The 25,782-nt window shown below is 36.0% G+C and overlaps 3 protein-coding genes across 3 annotated transcripts in view; all 3 read left to right on the top strand.

Annotated features, from left to right (window-relative positions):
• Positions 1-893: 893 nt before the first annotated feature.
• On the top strand, positions 894-2,584 carry LOC101895284 (enoyl-CoA delta isomerase 2). Its single transcript, XM_005191632.4, has 2 exons — positions 894-1,477; positions 2,101-2,584. Exons 1-2 carry the CDS (start codon positions 1,088-1,090, stop codon positions 2,488-2,490), a joined length of 780 nt encoding a protein of 259 aa, XP_005191689.2. The 5' UTR covers positions 894-1,087; the 3' UTR covers positions 2,491-2,584.
• Positions 2,585-4,452: 1,868 nt separating this feature from the next.
• Positions 4,453-5,896, top strand: LOC101891497 (enoyl-CoA delta isomerase 3, peroxisomal; the record flags this gene model as incomplete). The annotated part of the gene is made up of 2 exons (XM_005174983.4): positions 4,453-4,782; positions 4,848-5,896. Coding segments are annotated over 2 exons (717 nt in total), but the record flags the coding sequence as incomplete, so codon positions are not given.
• A 1,660-nt stretch (positions 5,897-7,556) lies between these two features.
• The window catches only part of LOC101888302 (putative mediator of RNA polymerase II transcription subunit 26), a 119,740-nt gene continuing 101,514 nt past the window's right edge, over positions 7,557-25,782 (top strand). The window contains exons 1-4 of the mRNA XM_059131580.1: positions 7,557-8,296; positions 12,511-13,223; positions 13,295-14,200; positions 14,262-14,517. Of these exons, the coding sequence (XP_058987563.1) occupies positions 12,618-13,223; positions 13,295-14,200; positions 14,262-14,517 (1,768 nt within the window). The 5' untranslated portion in view covers positions 7,557-8,296; positions 12,511-12,617. The remainder of the gene's footprint in view (positions 8,297-12,510; positions 13,224-13,294; positions 14,201-14,261; positions 14,518-25,782) is intronic.

The following is a 25,782-nucleotide window of genomic DNA, read 5'->3' as shown; positions in this document are numbered from 1 at the left end:
GAGGTCTAAAAAGATCCGTCCTATCAAATATCTTCAAACGTTGTTTGGGACATTCTTCTCCGGGCCAACAAAACCTTGTGTGTTTATATTAAAGCTTTCTTCCGCATTAACCTTCTTTATAAGGATATATGTAAAATATATGCAATATAATTGTCCACAGTAAAAGTAAAATAAACATTAACTAAACTTACGATTAATTTATTTTTATTTGGTAGATGGACCCGGGTATTTTGGTAATCGAGTCATCACTTCGGATTGTATTCTATAAACTAGTCCCGCAGCTCATTTAAAGAATTTGTTCAGTCTGATTGCGTTTTCCTCATATCTCATTCGTAAACAACGGAACACACCGGGATTTTTCTTTCTGTTTATTTTTTATCGGACATTCCTTTTTGGCCTTCAAATTCGTTTCGTAGGGAACGTTTTTTTTTTTGATTTCCCATTACCAGTGTCTCAATGTTCTCAACGTTCCATATGGTAGGCAGGTCAGGTCATTTTGTATATCGAACAACCACCGGTAACGAGTAGAATCCACCTGTAAATCTTTAAAATAATGTTTTCCATTGACCAACACTAGCCGCCATCAATTGATGGTTTCTTAATCGACTATGACGGCCAAACATCAAATCATTATTCGAATAACTGGGAAATGATAACCGACACCACCTCCACGAATTTATGTATGTCCAACACCTTGGTACTGCCTTCAGGTCCAGCACCATACACAAGTCGAAAACTTAATGAGCAGGAAAATCAGCCCAAAGAAGAGGATAATTCATAAAACAAGGTACATGTCCGTATATATCCGTTCCGTTGGCGGAAATTCTGTAACCGGTTTACAGAGCATATAGCGAAACTAGTTTGTTCTTCTTCTTCTTTAATTTTGTTTACTTGCGGCTATCATCTATTGCTGGGGGGTGGGCGGTGAATCTAACGCCCATAATCAGAAAGAATCGTGATAATTTATTAAGATTAGCATGGACTTTGTGTTTTATTAACTACACAATAGGAGTAAACGTTAATTTGACTAACCACGATTAGACTTTCATTAACAATCAAGTCCAAGAGACTGACTAAATTGGCAAATATGTATAACGACTACCAACAACTTGTGGTTAAGAAAGAGGACAAAATTCTTGTAATTAAATTCAATAATCCGAAAAAGAAGAATTGTGTAAATCAGCAAGCGTACAAGGAAATAGGTCGTATACTACGGGATGTTGCCAAAGATGATTCCGTGACTATGGTGGTATTCACAGGAGTGGGTGATTTCTATACAGCTGGAAATGATTTGTCAAAAGTAGATGATATTAGCGACATGGATGCCTACGTTGAGGCATCGACATCAAATTTCAAAAATATGGTTTATGCCTACATTGAATGTCCAAAGATCATTGTATCTTTGGTAAATGGACCTTGCATTGGCATTGGTACAACATTAGCTGGGCTATCGGATTTATTGTGGTGTTCGGAAACAGTAAGTACATGAACAATATTGACAGGTACACTTTTAATAAAATATCTTTGTATCTGGTAGTTGTCGACGTATAGGATTAAAAAACTAAACACCGATATATTTTCCCTTTCATCCTTGCTACTACTATGTGATCCATCTGTATATGTATACATTTCCTTATGGTAAAACACCAAGTCTAACCACATCCCTTTATGGTAACCACTCCAAATGCTTAACAAATTCATGTGGTAAATAATTGTATGTCCCAATATTCAACCACGATGTTCGAAAAATACTGAAAAGTGGTTAAAATTTGATAGGAACCTTCCAAGCAAGAAATGGCCAAAGTTGGTCTAGGAATCGGTACATCCTTCATGTAAAGATACCAACACCTCAAAACCAATTATATTTAATTTAAAATAATATTGCAGAAATTTCTCTGTATGCCTTGAGTCCATGATTGGTATATAGCTTTTTTCTTAATTTCAATTAAGTTTCATTAATGGATCAAGATTGGGGCTTTTCGACCACCATTTTAACTTAATTTTACATGTTCAAGATGTGTAATTGTTCCGGAAATGTAAAATAGTTCTTTTTTAATATTGATACCTTCACATTTTTAACTTCTTTTCTTCTTTTTGCAGGCCTACTTTACTTGTCCTTTCGTGAAATTGGGAATTGTACCCGAAGCTGGTTCTTCATATCTATTCCCATATCTCATGGGACGTTCGAAAGCAACAGAAATGCTTTTATTTGGCGAAAAGATGTCAGCTGAAGAAGCCCTCGCATTTAACTTTGCTTCTCGTGTCTATAAGCCATCTGAAGTCGATACTGTCATATGGCCAAAACTACGTGAATATTCTGAATTACCCGCAGAATCGTTGCAAATTTCAAAGCGTTTGATGCGTTCGCCAGAAAAAGAACATTTAGTTAAGGCCATTGATGCAGAGTGTGAAGAACTGCGTAAACGTTTCCACAGTGAAGAATTTATAAACGCTATTATACAATTTTCGATGCGTAAATCTAAATTGTAAATTATGTCTATTATTATTGTATTTTATGTGAGTATCTGTGAATTTAAGCATTTTTAAAATGGTTTAAAATAAAGACTATTTTAAGTTAATGAAACACATGTCGCTATTATTTGTTCTATACGTTAAATCTATGTTTGGGATATAGTAATACAATGTAATATTCCACAACATTAAATGTATTTCGATATAATGAACTGTACTAAAAATGAGGAAAGCGTGCTGAAGGAAACAACTTTTATGTTCTTACTTAATTCTTTTTATAGAAACAACAATAATGGGATTAAGCTAGACCATTTTGCAACAACAAAATACTACTACAAGCCAACACTGTTCTTAATTCTTTTCTTTGATTATATTCCCCGAACTCAACGAAAGCTAACATTTTAAAGACGAAAATGGAATGCGCAACTAGAAATATCCAAACGCTAATTATATTGTTACTTGCGATTATACATTTTTGTTATATATCTCAAGAGCGTTACACCCACAGGATCACAACAAACTTCTCTAAACAGGATCACAAAACTTCTCTGGCTGAATGGCTGGTGCGCACGATAACTCTCATCAACGCAAGATCTGTTATGAAGATAGTAGAGATCGACCATTCAATCTGGTTCTTTCCCCAAAAAGAGTAGAAGTTTTTAATAACTAAAACGAAAATAAAATCTGAAAAAACCATCCGGTTCTCTTCAAGTTACACAAATCACAATAATTTTATTAACCCAAGGTCTGGTGTGAAGATGGGATATATCGGTCCACTTCTTCTGGTACCTCCCTCGCAAAGGGTATCCATGAAGCTCATAAAACGCAAAGTTTATACTCGATTCCATTTCGACTCTGTACATCTCAATATTTCCATGAAGACAAGATCTGTTATAAAGATGGTACAGATCGAACCATATCTTCTGGTACCTCCCGCACATAGGGTTCAAGATTTTGAAAAAAAAGCTCAAAGAAAGCGAAATAAACATCCAACATTTTTCAAATTTCACACATACGAACATTTTTGTTAACACAAGATCTGTTGAGCAGATGATATATATCTGCGAACCCCTTCTGGTACCTCACCCACAATAAGGGTCACAATTTTCAAAATTTTTATCTATCATAACTTGCGAAACATGTCAGCGATTATTTACAACTTGCTACATTTACATATTTCTCTCAGCCAGAAACCTGGGATGAATTTGAAATTTATGATTTCGCATAAAATTGGATTTTTCGATTTTCTTGAATTTCTTTCTAATGCCAATACTTTTATCTGTATTCGATGAGGTATGAAAATGGAATACTTCGGTCGACCATATATGGTAACTCACGCACACTTTTAACATTTCTTAAGTAGTCGATATAGTCGAAACCTGGCCCGACGCAATATGTATATCATATTTATTTAAGTCCGAAACGAAATGGACAATATTTGCCCATTCCTTCGGAATCTTGAAGTCTAAAAATATATGTTAATAATCGAACATTACCTAAGGGGACACATTTGTGGCAAAACCAACTGAGCATTACATCCACAGGATTACAAGAAACTCCTCACATTCTCACAATTCTTTTTTTAAATTTAAAATTGAGAACTGAGATCCCAATACCTCGATCTTCTAAATCGTATTAACACGCATTTTACATATGTCCTTTTACAGAAACAGATATTTGAAGATTAGCTATGCGAACGATCGATCAGAGTTCAATATTCAAAATACATAAGAATTTTGGATTTGGCGATTTATCAGTCAGTTTTGCATATTTCTATGATAGGAAGAACAGCTATTTTTGTAACTAATGTTATAAATATATCAAAGAATTGTGTTAATCTATGGACTTTTGATAATACACATTTGTGCAATATTTTGTGATTAACATCGAAAAATTTCAGTTGCAAAATTTGTTTCAACGAAAAATAATGAAAACGGCAAATTTTGTAGAAATAATTGTTGAAAAATACTAATTATTAAATTTAATAATCCCACCAGACGGAACTGCCTTAATAGGATAGCTTATGGCGAAATTGAAAGGGCTTTGCGATACGCATGTGATGACCCTGAAATAACCCTAGTAGTTTTCACTGGGGTCGGTGAATATTATTCGGCCGGAAATGATTTAAAACCCAATGGCAATATTGACGACATAGATGCCTACATAAGAGAATCCAATGAAATATTCATTAATATGATGAAAGCTTTTATTGAATGTACAAAAGTGATTGTCTCATTGGTTAATGGACCTTGTATAGGTGTGGCTGCCACGCTGGCAGGAATTTCGGATGTGGTATGGTGTTCTGAAAAGGCATGTATTCCTTGAAAAATCAATGCATTTGCTTTACATATAACAAAATATTTCCAATCTTGTAGGCATATTTTCACTGTCCCTTTGTTCGCCTTGGCATTGTTCCAGAATCTTGTTCAACATATTTGTTTTCATTTTTGATCGGGAGATCAAAAGCCAGCGAATTGTTGTTGATGGGCGAAAAGCTTCTACCCACTGATGCTTATAAATATGGTTTAGTTACACGAACATTTAATTCGAATGAAATGGACACAGTCGTTTGGCCCAAGTTAAGAGAATATTCACAATTACCCAAACATTCATTGCTTGCCACTAAAGCCTTTATCAGGCTCTCCATAAGGAATGTGAAGAGTTATATTCTCGGTTTTATAGTGAAGAGTTCATTAACGCCGTTGCACAATTTGCAGCTAGAAAATCTAAAATCTAATCTGATCCGTTTGCTTGGGGTCTGATTGGACATTGTATGTTTACATATGTATAAAAATATTTATGTTAATCTTATCGCCAATAATGACTAGTTTTTCTAAATACTTGTATTTTATAATGTATACGAAAAAAAAACTGTGAAATCCATCATAATTGCAATTTGTTAATTAATAATCTATAATACAATATGCCACTCATCGACGTAACTCTTTCAGGACCGTTGGTATCAATTTAATGCGTCAAAAATGTTGTAATTTGAACCTACCTTACAGATACATAACTAAAATTAAATGGTAAAGAAGTGAACGAAGATTTTCTTAAAAAGGATTTGTGATAAATGTTAAATACAATCCAACTATAAGGTGTTTTATGGTCTTGAAAGGGAATGGGCATGTATCAGTTTTTAATCCTTAATTAATGGCGAGTAAAAGTTTCGGAGGTTTCACGTGGTCATAAATTCCAAGACGGAGTATGCAACAATACACAAGTTGTGCGTACATTTCACTGGATGTCGTAGAGGAAATATGAAAAACCTATTAATTTCAAATTATTGCCTTATAACCACCCCTTTATGATATGTCATGCCATTATGCCAAGCCAAGGTTAAGTTTCAAATCTCTGATTGCCTTCGAAGTCATCAAAAATCACATAGGAACCCAAGAAAGAGCGTATTGAAGCAAATATGCTGAATCTGCTATTTCGAGGCAGAGTCCTATGGGTAACATGTCCCGTGAGGTAGACTCTTAATCTGTTAGCCAGTCTGGCGATAATCCATTGACATCTCGATCAATGAAATCACCATTATACCGCTAAGGATGTGAACCTGATTGATAGAATTGTAAGTATTCCCAAAAATTAATAGATTTTGGGTGAGATTTTCATGGCTTGTTTGAGTCTATCGCACATTATGTTATTGAGGTTGGAAGTTGATGTTACTCATATTCTGGAATGTTGTTGTTACTCAAGCTGGGAGTCTGTAGTCCTTTGGTCTTCCCTCCTTCCTACTAAAAATCCCCGAAATTGTCGTTGAAGTCAGTATTCTACTACCTCTAGCCGCGATCAGCACTGCTCATTATGCCTACATGAAAGCTAAATCTGTTGAAACAGCGCAGCACGACGTCGTAGATCATATCGACATCATAGAACTTAAACAATGGCGCAGCCAATCCTTTGGACATTTTGCGGCTTTAGGTCTCATTGATTACATAACTTCGAAGTCAGGACTAGCAACAACCCACCTTTTAACAAAACATAATTTTAATGAGCTAGTTAGAAAATCCGGGTCCAAAAAGTCAATAATTCGACTATATAGTTTTTTCCATGATCTCATTTTTTCTTAATTATACTTTTTTAATAAGGACATTTTGAAATGTCCTTTTGTTGGAGTAGTTCACTCATCATGTAAACTTATTATGTTAGCTTTAAAGAAAACTAGCTTTCATTTCATATTATGTATATATATATTTTTATTTGGTTTTTTATTATTATTTTTATTGAATCATATTGTTTAGTATATAGTATTCGCTTTAATTGGCCTAAAGGCTTTGTATACTTGTCATGGTACAAATAAATAAATAACATCCGATAGGATATGGATAGGTATTTTTATGAACTTTACTTATATTGTATATATCGGGTAAGTGGATCTGGGTCTAGCACGGGTCTTAAACCCGGACTTTGGGGTTAAAAATCTGTAAGAATACCAATCACTAGAAAAAAAATTCAAAAAAATTTGAAGAGTATTTACTAAAGTAGATTTAAGCCGATTTTTCTTTTATATCGAAAAAAAAAATTGCAAAACTAGTATATTCTTGGAGGTTTTGGAATAGAGAAAATGTTTTACCGCCAGAGGTAGAATCCGTTACAGACTCTTAATACCAAGTTTGGAACAATTCCATATAGAATGAGTTAAAAATCATCATAATATGGATTGAATACGGGGATGTAATGTCTTGAAATTCAAACCCAAAACTTGTGGTTGAAATCGCCACAAGTCACTGTTAAATGAGGGCCTGAACTTCAATAAACTCGGTTAGATATTTTATATGTAAATGCGCTATAAATCACAAAACGTTATATCGAATTTGACACCAAACGTTGTATATGAATTTGGTTTTGCTGCAACTTTGTAATAATTGTACCATGATTGACAATTTTAAAACGAACTCGATTTACCGGATTGAAAGGCTTTTTCAAATGCAGTCAAGCCTATTGCAAAGACAGTGGGCCGCTTCAAAGCGCCATAATTATTGCTCATCACTGATCGTGAAGGTTTTTGAGGCAACCGATGGGAAAAATCGATAACTATATTTTAAGAAAATCGACCGTGTGTTTTCGATTAGTAACAAATCGATTGGGCTATCCCTACTCGGTTTTTTGATGTCGGTCGCAACGTGAAAATTTAAAGATTTCCGCATAATTCTTATGAAAAATCTATAGAAGAAAACTACGAATTAACTGGAAATTATTAGGCCACTAAACGACCACTAATTGATGTGGAACCAGAACGTTCTAAACAAAGAGTTGAATCAAGTTTTAGGTTGTGTTTTTCGTTGACGAAAGGCTAAGTCGAAACGTAGCCAAAAGCTAGAAAAATTGCAACAAACAAAACAAGCAAGAATTTTGAATATTTAGCTACATTCCTTTGCATGACATTTGTGTGAAGTGGATCAGTAGTTGTATCGTCCAGCCATTCGTAGGCTACTTGTAGTAATTGACAGCGGTTCCATATACTCCAACAGGAATTGTCTTCCGATTCGCTTTTTTTTGTTGGGTTTGCATGTGTGTGTGTGTTTGTGTGCCGTTTAAATAAATCACATTAACGCGGTGCGGTGTATGGTGGTTTGAAGAAAAACAGAGGAAATATTTTGCTGATACCACCGCTTACACACACGCTGACACAAAAGAAAGTTGACCAGCAGCCGGGGCCAGTGGGACAACTATCCATTTTTCATCGAGTCAAGAGTACATCAAAGGGTGTTTCCAGCAACAAAGACACAACCTATAAAAAGGAACAGCAAGACGGCAACAAAAAATTAACCTATGACATGTTTTTAGATCATATTCTGAAAACGGAAACAGCAAATAGGTAAGAAGTAAATTATTTTACTTAGAGAATTTAGATGATGACACGCAATTTATTTTTCTTTTATTCAAGCGTATGTATTATGTTACAACACTAGTGCTACTTCTCCTTACTGCTAACCCACACTCCGCACAGTAGAGGGTTCAACTAGTTGCTCCCGATCAGTGTATGTTTGATTATCCTTGCCCAGAATACGTGTGTATAGCCGGCATTTTTGTTTAGAACACTTTTGATGTGTCCACATTAGCTGTTAGTTCCTTGGCAATTCCGGGCATTTTTGCACTAAATGTGTCATCGATTTTGAGAAACTTTTAACAACTGTTGTGTTTTATTTATATACATATGTATGTTTGTTCGTATATACATGACTGTATGTAGCACATATGTGTTGTAGTATATCTTCGATTAATTGTTCTTGTGCTTGCCTTAGTTGTTTAGAAAATTTTACCAATGGTCAGAATTTAGACCCACTTTTGATATCCCATTAAAAAATGTACGTTTCTTTGTTTAATAGCATTTAAGAAACCTGGGGTCTCACTACTCGATATCAGTGATTGGTTCTTTGTAATGAAACAATTTGATATGACCCAACAAGATATATTTAAACAAATTTTACTGTATTCTTAGCAAGAGGAATAAACAAATGCAATGCAAATTGTTGCAGGTGAGATGATGGTTTCCTGGAGAAGCATCCCATCCCATATATTTTTAATCATTCGAAAATAAATTGGGTTATAAATATTTAGTCAAATTAGAAGGTATGTGGGAAAAGCAGTGGCAACCTTAGGTTGAAAATGCCCTGTCAGGTACATTACCAAATAGTGGATACACAGGGATTGGGAAAGGTCTTAATACCTGACCTTTCCCAATTCCTTTGTATCTACCATTCCTTAGATCGAAAAAGGATTTGTTTCTTTTACCTTTCACAAAAAAGGAACTTGTGATCTGTCTTTGGCGTCAAATGTTTTTTGGGTACCTAAAACCTTCTGAAAAATCTAAAAATTAAAAAAAAACACGACCGTTCCGATTATTTAATCGCCCTAAGGCCATACCGTGTCTTTAAAGTTAAAAAGAGACAAAGCCGTTAATCATATCATTTTTTTTTAATTCTTGTGGTGAGATTCAGTATTCAAGATCTAATAGTACTCATGGAACACCCAGAAATGTAGCTTAACTTCAAATGGACTAGGAAAATACAACTTATTATGTGATTATAGAACACACGATTTCACACTTTTTACACCCTCAGCCATATGGCTAAGGAGGGTATATATCATTTGAAACAGCCGAAACGTTCCTCATCGATATAACGATTTTAGACCCTAGGTCTCTTTGGAGCAGATACCCGCCCACAGAGGGTCAAAATATTAAATATGCAAGAAGCTCATAAAACACGAAATTAACGTCCGATTCCATTCAGACTAGGCACATCTCAATACCTCCATCAACACAAGATCTGTTATAAAGATGGTTGAGATTGGACCATTCCGTCTGGCATGGTACAATGAATACAAGGTAGGCTAACTTTGAAAAAATTGCAAGTATAGAGGTCTACCTGTTTGGCTTGTAATGTCAGAATTACTATCAAAACATTAAAAAAGCAAACAACTTGTTGCATTGATTTTGAATAAATAATTTAAAACCGCGAAAACTGAATGAAAGGTCAAAATTTCTTTTCAAAATCATGTTCTATATATATATCTCTTATGCTTTATTTCGCGACAAAAATTGTAGTTTTTGTCGATGCATACGTCGCAATAAGCATTTTGAAAACACCCGAATTTGAATATTTTCTGAACAATTATTTTTATTATTGAAAAGAATACACACACATAAACAAATGAAGTTGACATATTAAACCAGAAACAGGATCGCGGCAACTTCCTCTAGAATAAAATCTTTGAGCGTATTTTTTTAAGAACACATGTTTTTTGGATTCCAAATTCCAAATAAACCCGCGTAAAAATAGATTTTTTATCCTGGATTTTATAAGGCACGGCACGTGAATATTTGTCCTCTATATCGGCTGATGCGGACCCCTAAATCTCCGTATTCTGTAAAAAAAAACACGTATTGAATCGGGTTTTGGTTCTGTAATTTCTACTCTAGCACATACGAAGATATAATGCATTTCTTCTAACATTTGAGCATGATGGTACACCCACGATTCTTGATGGATCGTACAGAAACAGCACAGTGTAATATTTAATGGGAAAACTATACAGGGTGAGATAAAAAAACTGCAACAAAGTCAATCGCCATAATTTTTATATTTTTTCTTTTTTTATAATTAAATTTTAAAAGCAAAAAATGTCGAAAATTGCATAAAATTTTAGAATAAGTTTAGATTTGTTCGAATTGGTCACCTTTGGCACGAAGTATGGCCTTCAAAGGCCACGCTGCCCAAATGTTGCTCTGCGTTATTTTGGCCCATTCCCGGCGAAGCGCTTGCTTGAGATGCAATAGTCCAACGGATTGGTATCCGGAGATTTTGGTGGCCATTGTGCGCTGGAAATGAAGCGAGGAACTTCATTTTATAACCAATTCTTGGGTGGTGCGTGCTGAGTGCAATGGCGCTGAGTCCTGTTGGAATGTCCAAGGTCTGCGTCCAAAATGTTTGCGTGCCCAAGGCTTTAATACACCCTCCAGAATATGTTTGCGATAATATTCGGCATTTATTCTGATTCCACGGTCGATTAGTACGAGCACACCATCATCATGGTCCTCGCTTGAGTTGTGGTGGCCAATCGAAGGTGCACATTTTTAGCTGACTTCTTTGGCAAGTAAACACGATCATTTTGTTTGTTTATAAACTGCTGGACAACGAATGTTTTCTCATTGGAGAAAACTAAATTCGGCAGTTCACCACTTTCGGCCAAGCGAAGCAACTCTTTAGCTTTTTTGAGCATATTTTCTTTCTCTTGCGGTGAAAGTTCTTGCACTTTTTGAAATTTCGATGGCTTTACCCCGAGCTCATTTTTCAATATTTGTCAATGGGTTTCGATCAAGTCGCTTCTTTACTTTTCGAACCATTTCTGCTGATGTTGCTGTTTTCTTTCGTACGAGACACAAAAGATTTATTCACATTTAAATGCTGGAATGCTCTAACGATAGCCACTTGTGGTTTTCCAGTCAAATATAAAGAAATCACACTGTCACGCTTGAATTCCATCACGAATAACTTTTTTCTGGGAAATTCTCACCAAAATGCTTTTGTACGCTTGTAAAAAATGTTATGAGCTGTAACTGCAGTTTTTTCATCTCACCCTGTATAGTCGTTAAATTTTTTCTAAATTTGCAAAATGTAGCATACCTTATGAATATGTATAATTTGATTTCAATTTGAAAGGGATGTTGCTTTCTTCCATGATTTCCTAGGGATTGCTTGAAGTGTTGCAAGATTTATAAAGGCTGTACCGGCTAGAACCCAATTTTTAATTTTAAATAAAACACAGATTTTTCGAAAACATCGTGAGACTTTACTAAATCTTAAAGTATACGGAATTAGGTTATACATGGAACAAGATATAGTGCAGATGGCAGCCGAAGCTATGCTCTCAAATCCACGATCTTTTAATAAAATGTTCAATGATTTGCATAAATGCTGCGTTATTTCATTAATGCAGCGTGTAATTTCCTCTTTTATGACATAGGTAAAAAACAACAGATACCGTTATATAGGCGCTATAGGAAAATGTGGACCTAACTGACAATAACATGCCACACACCTGTAAATACCAAATTCAATAAAGTTCCTAAGACAAATTAAAATCTAGAACTCATAACGAACTACAAGAGCAAAATTCATGGTACAATAAAATAGATAAGCTTCCTAAAAATACAGCCCTGAGACTATCCCCGCCTCCTGTCAGAATTATTCAAAATTAGACGCAACAAAACGTTTTCATTGGTTTTAAAATCATTGGTCTTAAAATATTGGTTGTAAAATGTTTTTTTATTTTTCAAAACAATAAATTCACAAAACTTTTGGAAAATATAAACAAAATATTAAAAACATGTAAATATCCGATGTTCTTTGGTTGATTTGAATGGAGTAACGGCCCATGCGTATTTGGGTACTACGGTGAGAAGGTGGTTAATTTTGTACAAAATATTGGCATGATAAGCGATACAAATAAAAAACTATTTGCAGCCAATCTTGCATTATTGTACCAAACATCTAAAAAAATTAAATAACCCCATTTTTATTTTTTCAGAATTTGATGACAATTTCGTCCTAAATAAACGGAACAAATTCTCAAATTTTTGGACGCTTCTAGAACAGCAGCAAAGTTGGCACCAGTTGCGCATTTAAATCTCAAGTATGGCGCAGTATACGCAGCCGGTTGTTGGACAGCAACAACAACAACAGCAATCATCGCCACCCCAACAACATCAGCAGCAACAGACCCAAACTACAACACCTCAAGCTCCAAACAACACTAATAATAACAATATGAACAATAACAACAACAACAACAATCCAGCTCCTACTACACCGACCGCAGCAGCAGCACCGTCAGTTGTAGCAGCAACAACAAACAATAACAACAATCAAACTCAAACTATTGCTGTACAACAACCTGTTGCCAATGCCGGTAATAACAACTATGCCACAGCACAAAATGTGGTACCTGGTGTTGTAGGCGTTGCCGGTGCTCCAGTCTATAACCCGCAATTGCAAGCGGCCAATTTGTATGTTCCTGCTGCTGCTCATCACGGTATGCCGGGTCATCATCATCCCCATCCTCAACCTGGTGCCATGTACTCAACCATGTTGCCAGCTCCCCTATCAAGTAATGTTTTTGTAAATAATGTCACTGCCAATGTAAATTTACACGGTTGGCCTCATACCGCAGTACCCCATGGTGGTTGGATGCATGCAGCAGGTGCTCCACATTACATACATGGAGAAATTCCTCCCGAACAGGTACACGTCCATATTCCATAATGATTTTGATTATTTTTATGATTTATTTTTCTTTTCTTCCGTTTTAAAAGGGTGGCCCTGTTTTGCAGCCAATGGCGATGCCCATTGCTTTGCCACCAACTGGTCAAAATATGAATACACACTCTGGGGGCGGTGGTGGAGGTCGTGGTAATCGACGTGGACGTGGTGGCCGGGGTGGTGGCAGTGGCTCCCGTCGCAATGACTATAACTCACAGCGTCATACACCCCAACAACAACAGCATCACCATCATCAACAACAACAGCAGCATGAAGGTAGTCCTGCTCCCCAAGGATCCAGTGTTCAAAATACAAATCAGCAGTCTCAAGAACAACAAACCATTGAGTCCCAACAAATAATGTCCAGCATACCCTATGCCCCGGCTCATCCTCATGGTCCTTATGCGGCTGCTCAATATCCATACGGTTATCCCGCATACTTTGCACCCCAGCAACCAATGATCCATGCCGGTCAAAATCCAGCTGCACAACAAGCCGCCGGTACTTCTCTTTTCTTCTCGCCAATGCCAGTCTATAATAACCCACACATTTATAATTACGGCTATTTTATACCGCCCGTTGTTAATCAAGCGGAATACCCGTACATGCCTGCCGAAGAAGTCATGGCTGGTCAAGTGGTTGATGAACGTCAAGGTGGCGGTGAAACATCTGCCATGATCTGGCACCAACCACACATGTATCCTGGCGAAGAATATGCCATGAATCCGAACGAGATGCATTCAATTGGTGCAGATGACATCAATCAAAATTCCGGTTCGGCTAGTGAGACCCCCACAAGTATGTTAAGTCCTAACTATACTCCAATTTATGATCCACAAATGCATGAAATGCAACAACAAATGGGTGTCATGCAAATCTATGAAGATCCTCAAATGGGTCAAATGCAAGTGATACATTCTCAAGGGGGATCAGCAGCAGCTGGTGGTATTGGAACACAGGTAAGTTTTCAATTATTAAAACTCATTTTACAAATAACAAGGTCTGTCATTTTGTCATTAGATCGAAGATGATATATCTGAATGCGGTTCTCAGCGTTCAGCACCAATACACATAGTTCCAGCTGGTGCTATTATAGCATCAGCCCCAAATATGGTGGCCGCTCCACCTGCATTGCAGCAGCAACATCAACCGACGAATCAAATTAGCGAACAATTGTCTATGCATCAACAACAGCCACATTTGATTCCTGCCGCCGGTAGTGTAATTTCCATCGACCAAACAACGTCCACAAACCAACAACTGCCTTTGTCTAGCGGTAAGTCCTTGCTATTCTGTTTTTAAAATTGGCAGCATTTAATAGGTGTGTCTGGTTACCCTAAAGTTTGTAACAATTGTTACAAATTGTTACTGGAAGTCGTCTGTTAACCCAAAAGTTCTGCAAAAGAGAGCGGTTGGAGAGAGAAATTTTGACAGTTCTTTCAGTGAGAGTTTGCAAATTCTTGCTGGAAAAATTTCTTCTTGCAATCACTTGCAACTCTTCTTCTTCTCATTCATCGACATTCAATCAGATGTTTTCTATTGTTTGTTTATTTCTTTTTGTGCTTTCAATTTGAAAAGATTTTTTTGGAATTAGCAAGGCTAATAGTTTTTGGAGAACAACTTTACAAAATGTAAAAAACGTAAATGTTAATATGCAAAAAGAAAATAAACGACTATTCCCAACATTTTTATTTAAAAAACTTGTAAAATTAGTATTGCTTCCTTTGTTTTAATTCTCCTTATGGGGGACAAATTGGTTTGTTTTGACTAATCAGCTGATTAGTTGCAAGCTTCTGCTGGAATACCGTCTGTTTACTTATCACATTTTCCTTGCAAAAGAGAATAAAACTACCTTACTCTCTCAGAAAGAAGTTACTGGACAATTCCTGCTGGAAAAGTAACCAGACACACCTAATGTAAATTAGGTTTTCAAATGTTTCATAAAAAAATAGTACCAAAAGGAATTTGATGAGGGATTCAAATATTTATGAACGACTTTTCTAATGTTGCGTTTCCACTGCACTTGATTCGCTCTCTATTCGTTGTTTGACCCTTAACTATGAAAAAACTACCTAATTCTTCACACAAAATTTCCTGAGCGAACACTCATATTTGTACGTTGTTCAAATCAAATCACTCTCAGAACAACGAAAAAATATGTCCCATCCCTAACAAATGAGAGCATTTATCGAAAAAATAAATTATGACATTTAAAAATTAAAAATAGAAAAATTTGATGAAATTTTAAAAATTTTTGGGACGACTGAAAATTATGAATGAAAACTACAATGTTGAATGGCGTATGTACATTCAAACGAAAGTAAATTTTGTTTTCTCTCTCATTCGAGGTACGCATTTTGTCCACGAGTTAAAATTTCCACAGAAAACGCAAACAAAAGAGGCAACATTTTCAAAATGTTTCTATCGGCAGAAAAAATGTTTGACAAGTGTCTCTCCAGCAGAATTTAAAAATGGAAAAACACAAAAATGTGTTCAAAATGTCAACATTTACACAAAAAGTTGAAATCGTGAATGAAAATTGTAAAATTAATGATATAATAAATCTTTGGGAGGAAAACAATAATTTCTTATATTCATATTAGTGAGAATTTCATGAATTTTCGTATAAATTCCCATTAAAATCAACAAACAAAATTTTTGAAAAAAGGAATTATTTTACTATGAATTACGAATCGTGCCGTATGAACGGGTTAATTCGTGTACTTAATTCTGAGAGCGAACAACGTTGTTCGGCTTCCAATGGAAACATGCTATAAGAATTGAAAAATGTCAATGGAAAGTTGTTTCAAAGAAACCACACACTTCATAATTATCATTTATTTATCGATAATCTATAATCGATCAGCACTTTCATCTGTGACGAATGAAGCTAGCTTCGAAAGAAATAGAAAAAGGGACGAGATGAAAACTTTTTTATTAAATTAAAATAATCCCTTAAGATATTGGGAATGAATAATTGGACTTCCTAAAAGTTATTACACATATTAAGATTTGCTTTCTATTTTCAAATGTCAGGTGTTATAAAAAATGTATTTATTTTTAATGATTTTTGCGGATGATGCCATTATTGTGTTCCTCCGTTTCAACAACTCGCATAGATCTAAACGAAATATTTTCCAGAAAACTATGTTCGCTAGAAGAATGTTTCAGGTATTTTATGCACATGCATGCCTTGGGTTCTTTTTTTAATTTTGAGGATATCGCTCTATATTTACGCCTTCTTTTGTGCCATAGAAATTAAAAACAATTGAAAATTTAGATTCCTCTATATTTTTTTTCTATATATCCGATGCCTGGCTATATTTCCCTATCATGTTTGCGTGGTTTCGCCCGAAAGTGACTTTCGAACGGTTGAATGGTCATTTGGACATTTTTCACTCAAAAGTTATGGCCCATTTCACCCGCTGAATATTATCCGATGACCATTAAAAGTGGAAGGCTTCGCTGCCTAAAGTTCCACGTCGATTGGTCTATAATTGTAACCTGTGTTGTTGTCGTCCATTTCAACACCTAAGACTTTGTGAAAAAAGACTTCTTTGTGACTCAAACCAAAACGACATGAACATTTTCGTGAAGATTGGGCCATAATTCCGACCCTTAGTCTGACTATAAATTTACACGGTCAGACGTACGGACACACATAGCTAGGTGACATGGAGCTGTGTGCTACGTGGTGGGTCTGGGCCAATATTTCGAGGTGTTATAAACTATTTGTCCCAATCAAAATTATAACACACTCTTGTCAAATATAAAATAAGTATTCGACCATGATAAAAAAATAGCACATTTCAATATTTTTGCTTATTAGAGCGAATGCGAATATGGAAATATCGGTCCACTCTTTCTGGTACCTCTCACACAAAAGTTCAAAGATATCGATATAAATCAAACATATTACACTTATAAAGCGAGTCGAGTAGCTTTATAACTATGTTATTTAATATTTTAATTTAAAAAAAGTTAAAAAGTAGCAGTCGGTTTAGCCGACAGATGTATACCCTCTGCCAATGCTCGATTATTTAAATATATTTTGACTTGTGTTATGATGATTTAAATTGTTGACCCTCTATGGAGAAGGTTCCGAATGAATGGGAATTAAAATATTGGGATGGGCAAATTTGCAAGAAAATCGAACATTTATATTCGAGTTTATGCGAAATCATAAATTCCATATTCGTTGGGAGAAATATTCACATATATCAAGTTGTAAAAAATCGCTGATTTGTTTCGCAAGTTATGACAAATAAAAGTATTGAAAATTGTGACCCTTTGTGGGTGGGATACCGGAAGGGGTTCCCAGATATAAATCATCTTCACAACAGATCATGTGTTAGCAAAAATGTTTGTATGTGTGAGTGTTTTGTTTTTCAAATCTTGACCCAAGTAGGGGAGGTATCTGATGAAATGGTCCGATATCTTCCATCTTTGTAACAGATCTTGTGTTGATAGAAATATTGAGATGTGCCAAGTCTCAATGGAATTGAATGTAAATTTCGCGTTTTATGAGCTTTAAGGATATTCAAAATTTTGACATTTTGTGGGTGAGGTACCAGCCAGACAGACGGACATCGCTAGATCGACTCCAAATGTCCTGAAACGGATTTAGTCCAAACACCGTTATTTCGATGAGGCACATTTTGACCGTATCATTTTTTATACCCTCAGCCATATGGCTAGAGAGGGTATATGGCTAGAGTATATGGCTGATGGTATAAAAATCTAGGACTTGTGGTCTTATTTAAGGACTTTTTGTCCACTTTATAAAATCTTTACATGGAAAACGTCCAACGAAGTTCTCTGAAACTTTTAGGGCACCTCATATCATTTGGTCAAAGTACAAATACGGATTCAGATGTGACTATATCTAAAAAAAATTGTTTCCATCAACACAAAATTAAGCGTGTCATGGTCTTTTGAATTTTTTACATGGAAAAGTTTAATTTTTTGCTAGCTGGCCCCACCAAAACTGTTCGAGTGCGTCCCTCCTACATAAACTATGAAGCCAATAATTTAAAAATAGGTTAGAGGAGGTGCAGATAATGTATCATCCACCTCACTCGGACACCTTTGGGTCCATTGTGATCTTCCTGTGTTTAAAAGAGAATTAGAAACATTGGAGAGAAAACATAGAAAAGAGTTCTATTTTTATTCTGGTGCCAGAGCTAATACTACATGACAAAGGGATCCGTGTCTAAATGCACACTGAGATTATGAGACGAATGTTCACCCATAGTTCGCAGTCTTTCCCTGATAGAGGAGGACAGTGGCATAAAAGCATTCTATAGTTTCATTCGCTTTCTCATCCTCACACAGCCTGCAGTATTCAACGTTACAATTATCCCATTTGGACGTTACAATCATCCCTATTGTTATCCGTAACGTTGATTCATGCTTAATAAAGACTGAGCTCTACGCGAGGATATATCTAGTCAGATTTGTTTTGATGCCTTGCACAGTGGTTCGTTGTACCAGACCTCTTTTAAATCCTCCATGAGGAGTAGTTCTAATGCTCTATTGAAAATACAAAGAGGGCATTTTAACGTGTCGCGAATTCAAGGTCTGTTCATTGCGAGATTGGATATGCTTTCTCATTTCCTTCAATATTTCAATGACCAGGTACCCATCAAAGCCGGATAGTAGTGTGTAGATCTCCCAGGGCAGTTCTACACCTCAGGACTGCATCAGAATAGATTTTGGATGTTTCAATAGCTTTTGGAGCAGCTTGACTATCTACATAAATAGTCACCGGTTCAGTTATTTCATTCTCATAGCTCAATCTTTGCTTGAAAAACACTGGCCTTTCCATCCAACATGTAGGAGGAGAATGACCATTCCTAGTTGCCCACAGAAGTCTCCCACTCGCGTGCTTGCTTCCATCTTTGATCCGTCTTTATGTACCGGTAGACCGATTAGGTTGGCTTCTTTCCATTCGTCCCTGTTTGGAATCAGTGTCTCAATTCTGTCAAACCTCATGGTTGAAGACATGTAATCGCTGTTCCGTTCATGAGGGTTGACGTTTAAATCTTCAACACCAAGCTGGCATGACCCCGTCGGGTAGTGTGTAGCATATCCTGCTCTGACAGCCTTATCGCACTTCGGTACTGGTACTGCATACCATGTTCGACTGGAGCGATGTTTAACATTACGTTTAAGGCTGTTTGAGGTGTACTTTTTGATGCGCTTGTGATTAGAATTGAATCTGTTCGCTATATGCTTGGGAGCTACTTATCTTGAATTTTAATGCGTGCCACCTGACAAGAATTTCATAAGAATGGATGGCTTTTTACATCCAGTGTATGTTAGCGGGAGAGAGTTCCCAGTTCTTTCCCATTGAATTCTTGCAGGAGTAGAGCACAATAAAACCTTTTTTTTTCACCGGTTCCGCAACGTTTTTGTTCCATCTTAGTTGACATTGTGCCCAGATATTTAGCTGGTGGAATGAATTGAGCTGGCTTGCGCTTACGTGTGAACAGTACCAACTCTGTCTCTGTTGGGTTGATCCCTAAGCCGTTACTGCTTCCCCATCGTGACAGCTTTGTAAGTGCACTCTGCATAAGCTCTAATACAGTGGGCAGGAATTTCCCCGTAATTAACAGCACAATGTCATCAGTATAGTCAAGCTGTTGTGACTGTTTTTCCGAAGTCCCGCACAATATTATTTACCACAAGAAGCCACAGCAGCTGTGATGAAATTCCTCCTTGCGGCGTTCTTCTGGTTGTCGTTTCCCTAATGGACACTTAACCAATGCTGTAATTAATAATTCTGCTGCTGCCCACATAACGGTACCTTCCGATATTCGGTATTTTGATGATTTTAGCTATATTTTTCAATGGAATTGTCTGAAAGCCACACCGGGAGGGTCCACGATATCGTATATCCCCCATATAACGGTACCTCCCAATATTCGGTTTTTTAAATGATTTTAGCCAACATTTTCAATAGAATTGTCTCAAAATTCAGAGAAGGAATTTCTTCTGAGTACTTGACCCCTGAAAGAGAATTGTCTATAATGGTCCATGATATCGTATATCCCCCACATAACGGTACCTTCCGATATTCGGTATTTTGATGATTTTACCTACATTTTTCAATGGAATTGTATGAAATTCCACACAAGCAGTCCTTTGTGGGTACTTTGCCCCCTTGGAGGAGAATTGTCTATATAGGTCCACGATATAGTATATACCCCATATAAGGGTACCTCCCAATATTCGGTATTTTAATGATTTTAGCCACATTTTTTAATAAAATTGTCTAAAAATCCACACAAGGAGTTCCTTCTGAGAACTTTACCCCCTAAAAGATAATTGTCTACAAAGGTCCACGATATCGTCTAGCCCCCGTATATTTGGTATTTTGGTGACTTTAGCAACATTTTGACTGGAATTGTTTAAAATTTCGTATTTAAAGTTTGAAGCTCGAATGATGAACAAAATTAAGTAGATTGATAAAATTTTACTCAAATGTATATTATGTCTGCAGGACTTTTGGTATTGAATATGAGACATGTAGATCCACGTCTTTGTATAGCCCACATAAAACGGTACCACCCTTTATTTCGTATTTTGATAATATTAACGACATTATTCAACGAAATTGCTTCAAATTTCGTATTTGAAGTTCGGAATCGGTACTACAGCCTATGAAAAAAAAAATTCTTATGCAGGTCCACGTCTTCGTACAGCCCCCATTTAATGGTTTCCATTTAAGTGGTATTTTTCGATGGAAAATTTTCAAGATTCTTCAAAATGGTGGAGGGGATTAAAAATTCGGCCGGCAGAACTTTGCTGCTTTTTTACTTTTTATACCCTACACAACAAGGTGGTCAGGGTATTATGTCTTTGTGCATTTGTTTGTAAAAGGCAAAAGGAAACGAGATAGACTCATAGTTCCTTTTGATGATCTGGATAGAATCACATTCTGAGTCGATTTATGCATGTCCGTCCGTCTGTCCGTCTGTCCATGTATTTTTGTAAAAAAATTACAGTTCGCATTTATTGCCCGATCCAGATGAAATTTTACACAAATCATTTGTTTGGCCCAAGGACGAACCCTATTGAAATTGTGCACCAAACGTGTAATATCAGGCCGAGTGGTATGGAATTTTGCACATACAACCAGATTAGGCCTGAAAATAAGTATGCCAAATTTTATCGAAATCGGTTCAGATATAGCTATAGCTCCCATATATATTGTTCATCCGATTTGTTATTTGTTTCCTCCGCAGCCGTACTATGCACTCTGTAAAACAATATTTTGGGAAATATATCAAATACAACTCAGAAATACATTTGCTAAATTTTATGGAGATCGGTTCAGATTTGGATATAGCTCATTCATATATATTTGGATATAGCTCATTCATATAAAACTTCGTCCGATCTAATATTTGTCCAAATGGGATGGAATTTGGCACTTGCAACCGAATTGAGTCTAGAAGCTAGTATGTCAAATTTGGTGAAGATCGGTTCAGATATAGCTATAGCTCCCATATATACTCTTCATCCGATTTGTTATATTTGTTAAACACAGCTGTAATATGCACTCCGTAACGACGATATTCAGGGAAATACATCAAATACAGCTCTTTTGCCAAATTGTATCGAGATCGGTTCCGATTTGGATATAGCTCCCATATATATGCTTATCCAGCTTCAAGTTAATTGTGCACCAAATGGGTAATACAAGTCCGAATTTAAAAGATACAAATGCTTCGGCATATTCAGTCCTTTGAACTTTTTAATTATAATCATAGCGTGTATGAACTTTTAATTGTTATGCGGAGCTCTACTAAATTAGCAAAGTGGTGTTGGGTATCATAAAGTCGGCCCGACCGTTTAAATTGTTTCATTCCAAGTTTGTCTATTGTCTGAAATTAATTTCGATTTCGAATGTAAGAGTCATTAGGATTGTCCCCCATAATATCTTAACACTTAACACACTATAACTCTCCCACAATTTTTTAATATTTGTTAAGAAAAAAAAAATCGGCAAGTGAATAATATTATGGCAGTCGTATTTTGTTGCTCTTCATTCACTGGCATATTTAAAATAATTTCCAACGTCTACCAACATTTGGTGCTAATAAAGCATTTTATCACCTTACCTCCTCATAATTTCTGTCCACACAGCACTCTATTCGATGTTTTGTATTTTTTACATTGTTGTTGCTGTTTTCAATTGCCATGTCCGATATAAAGGTATTTCGACAGGCAATGCTGCTGCCTGCCTGCCTAAAGTTCTTTGTTTTTCATTGCCATTTAAGTGTGCCCTAATAATTGATTTGCCCAAAAATGTCATAAATTTCATAATTATCATTGAAGCCGGCTGTCGTTTTGAGGTGTCATAGAAACAAGCAAGAAAATACGCGATATCCATCCATCCAATCGTTTATTTGATGTGCATTTTGTTTTTGGACCATTATTTTGCTACGATTTTCTTATCAAAATTAAAGTAAAATTGTGTTTTATTTAAAGGTGTTCGACTTGGGAAGCATAAAACGTTGTGGTATCTTGGTATTTGGTTTTCGAAAAAAAAAAATATTTGAATTTTAAGTGGAATTTCATTTCGCTTAGAAAGTTTGTAAGATTTTGAGATAATTCCATTTCATAATTTCAGAAAATAATTTAATTTCAAATAATGGATCTATTTACTGCATTTTGGTGTCTGTAACTTTTTGCAAAACAGCATCCAATATATGGATATGTCATAGCCGTTTACAATTTTATTGACATATCGTTCATTCATTCTAATGTTCGATTATTTAAACATATTTTGACTTCCGTTATGATTGTTCAAATTGTTGACCCTCTATACAGTAGGTTTCGAAGGAATGGGCAAATATTGTCCATTTCGTATCGCACCTAAACTAATATGATATAAATATTGCGACGTGCCAGATTTAGACTATATCTTCCTTCACTTTATATGTGATATGTGATCATTTTTGGAAAATGTTAAAATGTGTGTGAGGTCGACTGAAGTAATCCAGATACAGTCGACTGAAGAAATCCATTTTTATACCCTCCACCATAGTAAGGAGCTTCCGAACGAAATGAATTAGGTTTATAAAATTTTACTCAAATGTATATTATGTCTGCAGGACTTTTGGTATTGAAAATGGGCCAGGTAGGTCAACGTTTTGGTATAGCCCCCATATAATGGTACCTCCCTATTATCGGTTTTTTGGTGATTTAATCAACATTATTGACCGGAAATGTTTTAAATTTGGCATTTGAAGTTCGTAGTGGATACTACAGGCTATGAAAGAAAATTGTACGTGCGGGTCCACGCCTTCGTATAGCCCCCATATAACGGCACCTCCCGATATTCGGTATTTTGATGATTTTAGCGACTTTATTCACCGACTTTTTTTAAAGTTTTTTTTTCAGAAGTTGCCTATGCAGGTCCACGTCGTCAGATAGACCCTAATATAACGGCTACCAGAAGGAGTGGACCGATATATCCCACCTTCACAGCAGATAATGGGATGTGTATGCTTATATCGGATTTTGTAATCGTTTTGGGTATTCAAAACTTTGACCCTTTGTGGCGGAGGTACCACAAGTAATGGTCCGATCTCTACCATCTTTATAAAAGATTTTGTGGTTATGGGAATGTTGATATGTACCAAGTCTGAAAAGAATCGGATGTTAGTTTCGCGTTTTTCTAACTTCATGGATATTCAAAATGCTTACGCTTTGTGGGGGAGGTACCAGAAGGAGTGGACCCATATATTCCATCTTCACAGCAGATCTTGTGTTAGTAGAAATAATGGGATGTATGAAATCTGAAGAGAATCGCATGCTTATTTCGGATGTTATAATCGTTTTGGTTATTCAAAACTCTGACCCTTTGTGAAGGAGGTACCAGAAAAAATGATCCGCTCTTTACTATTCTTAAAACAGATCTTGTGTTGATAAAAGTATTGAGATGTGCCAGCTTCGACTTCATGAATTTTGAAATTTTTTGACTCTTTGTGGGAATGGTCCCAGGAGGAGTGGACCGATATATTCTATTTTCACACCAGACCTTGGGTTAATAAAAATATTGTGATGTGTGTAATTTGAAGACAATCGGACTCTTACATCACATTTTATAAGAGTTATAATTATTCAAAATGTCGACCCTTTGTGGGGGAGGAACTTGATGGAGTCGACCGATGTTATCAAATGCATACAAATATTAGGATTTGCAGAGTTGGAGCAAAATCGGATTATCCTTTCTCTTTTTGTGCGGCATTTTTTTTTTTTTTTTTGAAAATTTCGACATTTTGTGGTGGAGGTTACAGAAGGAGTGAACCGATATTACCCATCTCCGAACTCGATCTAAGTTTGATAATAATATTACGATGTACCCAGTTTGGACCAAATCTGATACTCCCTTCGAGAGTTATTGTTCGCACCAGCTAGACAGACGGACAACGCTAGATCGACTCCAAATGTCCTGAAACGGATAATGATTTATATCCTCTCTAGTCATATCTGGCTGAGGGTATAACAAAATTGTTTGCATGCACAATCGTGACTTTACATATGTGTAAACTCGACTTTTCGAAGTTTCAAACACTGGTTTCTGGAAAAACGAAAAATCGGCCCAAATTTTCTAGTTGTCAAAACCACGCCTCTTTTCCCCATTCAAATGCATTTCTGGATACTTCACTGATTAACGGTTATTCAAAATGCAACAAGTTCCACACGTGGCTGCTGAATTGTTTCGGTGTGTGGGGAATAGACCCTCGAGTAGTTTTACACTCAAAAAAGAGACAAAAATTATAAATTGCATTTCGTTGCATTCTCACATTTCGTTTTGAAATTTACAGCCCGATCCTCAACGATGTTATCACAAATTGTTGTGGTTTTCCCAAACACTTCAAATACTCCTCTGTCCGCTTAATCTATAATTAACCATTTTATATCGATTTTCGCTGTTGTTATTCTTTGCTTTGGATTTTTTTTTTACCGAGAACAGGGGCTACTATCTTGAAATTTTGTCAAGGATTTCGATTATTGCGATGAAATACGGTGTTGAAATTTATGATTATTTATAATGTCATTAAAACAAATGGCGGTGATATTGTTCAATATATATGTATTTCTGTTGAAAATTGTATTCCCTTGAAATAATTATTGTGGTTTGAGAGAGTGAGAGGGAGAGAGAGATAGAGAAAGGGTGCTGCTGGTAGACAAGAAAAACGAAAAACAAAACATTGATCATTTATTAACAATCTCATCATGTTGTTGCCTGACTCGAAATGTCCGCACACTATTTGTGTCGTCAACGTCTCGCGTTTCTTGCACAGAATTCCAGATAAGATTTTCGTTTCAATTTAATCGCTTATTTTACCATTGCAATTTAGATTAAATTATTTGATGTTTTATTTATTTGGTTATTACCCAAGACGACGACGACACGTTCTGTTCGAAGTGTGTACTGGCCGCATTTTGTTTTCTTTTATTTTACTGATTATTTCAAGGAAATTTCAATTGTTATATACCTATTTACTATACCCCCAGTCAT

The sequence above is a fragment of the Musca domestica genome, unplaced genomic scaffold, assembly GCF_030504385.1.
Source record: "Musca domestica strain aabys unplaced genomic scaffold, Musca_domestica.polishedcontigs.V.1.1 9, whole genome shotgun sequence".
In the NCBI taxonomy this organism is placed as follows: Eukaryota; Metazoa; Arthropoda; class Insecta; order Diptera; family Muscidae; genus Musca; species Musca domestica.
The sequence above is the reverse complement of the archived record's forward strand: the minus strand, read 5'-3'. Positions and strand labels throughout refer to the sequence as shown.

Excerpts from the sequence above, each read along its gene's own strand:
- LOC101895284 (XM_005191632.4), top strand. The coding sequence starts at position 1,088 with ATGTATAACGACTACCAACAACTTGTGGTTAAGAAAGAGGACAAAATT. Across the intron at positions 1,478-2,100 it reads TATTGTGGTGTTCGGAAACA|GCCTACTTTACTTGTCCTTT; the intron begins GTAAGTACATGA and ends TTCTTTTTGCAG.